The following is a 2,291-nucleotide window of genomic DNA, read 5'->3' as shown; positions in this document are numbered from 1 at the left end:
ATGAAGGACGCCTGTGCTGTGGGCACACTCACCTTGATCTTTGGCCTGATTTCTACTTTCCAAGGAGTAAGCACCAATGAGGTAAGCCAGTCTTCTGTGACTTTGGGAGGACCCTATGGGCAGAGGCTTATCCCTGGACATGGCAGTTGGAAGGAGGGAGAGCCTGAGACCCACTGTCTGGAACAATTTCTGAGCAGAGACTAGCCTACAGTTCTTTGTGAGACAGAGATTCCTGTTCCCAATCTGGCCTCAAACTGTCTCTGTAGCCTTGAATAGCTCTGTGTTCTCCTGAGTTCTCTCATGCTGGACAAGCACCACTGGTTTACACACACCTACCTGATTTATCTCCATGTTGGAGAAGCATTCTCATACCTTAGACCCAACTCCCAGGCTTTGAGTACTGACCTTTTCCTTTTTTCCTCCACAGGGTGTAAACACATGTGACAGCTTGTAAGTATGGGATTTTGTCTAGAATTGTCAGTAAAAGGAAAGCAAGGTAGGGGTGGGGGAACCTGCCTGTGCTGATTCGGCCCTGGATAAGGGGACAGACACCTAATTTCTATCACTTTTGCTGAAACCATAGCTCCTCTCACCTTACCCAACCTCAGGATCTGCTGCTAATCCCCAACCTTTCACATCTGGGGGAGGGGGAGTCACATGGGCAATGTCCCACTGCTGCCTCCCATGGAAGATCAGCACCATGACCATTCTGCCTGAGGAACAATGGCATCCTGCCCTGATGAACTCTGACCTCAGGCCTCAAGTCCAGACCCTGATTCCTCCCAGTGAACCCAGGATGGAACTGTACCCCCAAACCCACTAAGAATGGCTTTCAACCTGAGTTTCTAAGAGTCTAGGGAATCAGGGACCTTTTATTTGACACTCTGATGCCATCAGTATCTCCCCATGTCTGTTTGTCCTGACTAGAAGCTGCCCCAAAGGATCCACATGCTGTGACAATGAATGCTGCCCAGAAAGAAAGGTCGGGGATCCTGCAAATGACCCCTTCATGTAATCCGGAGAGGGGGGTGTGGGGCAGTGGGGGAGTGGGGGGTGTAGCGGGATGGGGGGATGGGGAGTTTTCACCACTTCTGGTCATCATTCACTGAGGGCTGGTTCCACCAGGGACAAGGTGGGGGTGGGTGATGGAGGGGGTTTGCAAGGGAGCATGGCCTAGGTACTCATGACAACACCATCCCCTCCCTAGAGTCCTGTACACCATCTTATTGGTCTCGGTCGCCATATATGGCATCTGTGGTCTAGTGGAGTACTTCTGTTCCAATTGTAGAAGAGACCAGGATGATATCGGAACAGCGGATCAACAGACTACCCGAGAACCACCCTCCTTTGCTCTCCTAGAGAGCATTTGGGTCATCTCCTTGGATCCCCTACCTCGCTACAGTCAGGTGCGTCTTTTTGTCCCAATACCTACCATGTTTCATAGCCAGCTGTTGAACATGTTGTCATAATGGGTTGGGGAAGGGGGATAATGGATAGGCAGTGGCTCTGCCAACCCTATTTGCCATTCTTTGCCCAGACTCTAAATAAAATAAGTATCCCTTTTCTCCTGCAGGTTGTTCTGAATGCAACTCCCACAGAACCACCTCCTCCCTACAGCCTCAGGCCTGAGGGCCCTGCTGGTCATGTGAGAGGGAAAGCCTATGCCACCCTGTGAGCTCCCTCACACACAGACCTCTTAGATCAGGTGAGGACCCTGGAATGACTGCTGATCCCATCATGTCTCTTGTGCTTTGATTTAATTTATTGTTTTTGTACACTGCTGCCCCCTCCCCTCTGTCTTGAGATCTAAGCTGTGTCCAGAATCTCTGTCCCACACTCAAGGTTGTTGACAGCTTTAAGAATTGGCAGTGGCTGTAGTGGATGCAGAGAGATCACTGCTAATGGACTGCCAATCTTGACTGGACAGCTCCCTCTGCCATCCTACAGAAGCACTTCTGTGCCAGGAAGAGATTGAAGACTGAAGAGCACAGACTCTGAGCCATCTTCCAACCATACCTGGGCAGAGAGGGCCTTGCTGTCCCTCTATAGCAATGTGAGAACCCAGGTACTGAGTGTCAATGGCTGACTGCAGTGTAGGGATGGAGACAAGGTCAGAGGCTAAGGAAACACTTCCAGCTTCTCCCAGTGGTGACTGACTGCACTGACACCTGCTGGGAGGACTGAGCATCCAAGGTGTGATGAAGGCTTAGACCTTCAGCTTCCTGGGACTTGTGGGCACTAAAGAAATGAAGAGGAAAGCTCCCACAATTCGATTCCAGTCCTGTGACCTG

At 50.9% G+C, this 2,291-nt stretch overlaps 1 protein-coding gene across 1 annotated transcript; it reads left to right on the top strand.

Moving 5' to 3' along the window:
* On the top strand, positions 1-1,675 carry LOC127694358 (transmembrane protein 92-like). The gene is made up of 5 exons (XM_052195920.1): positions 1-81; positions 428-450; positions 928-1,011; positions 1,208-1,406; positions 1,574-1,675. Exons 1-5 carry the CDS (start codon positions 1-3, stop codon positions 1,673-1,675), a joined length of 489 nt encoding a protein of 162 aa, XP_052051880.1.
* The last annotated feature ends 616 nt before the right edge of the window (positions 1,676-2,291 follow it).

This window comes from Apodemus sylvaticus, chromosome 10 (genome assembly GCF_947179515.1).
Source record: "Apodemus sylvaticus chromosome 10, mApoSyl1.1, whole genome shotgun sequence".
Lineage (NCBI taxonomy): Eukaryota > Metazoa > Chordata > Mammalia > Rodentia > Muridae > Apodemus > Apodemus sylvaticus.
Note: the sequence above shows the minus strand (reverse complement) of the source record. Positions and strands in the feature narration are given on the sequence as shown.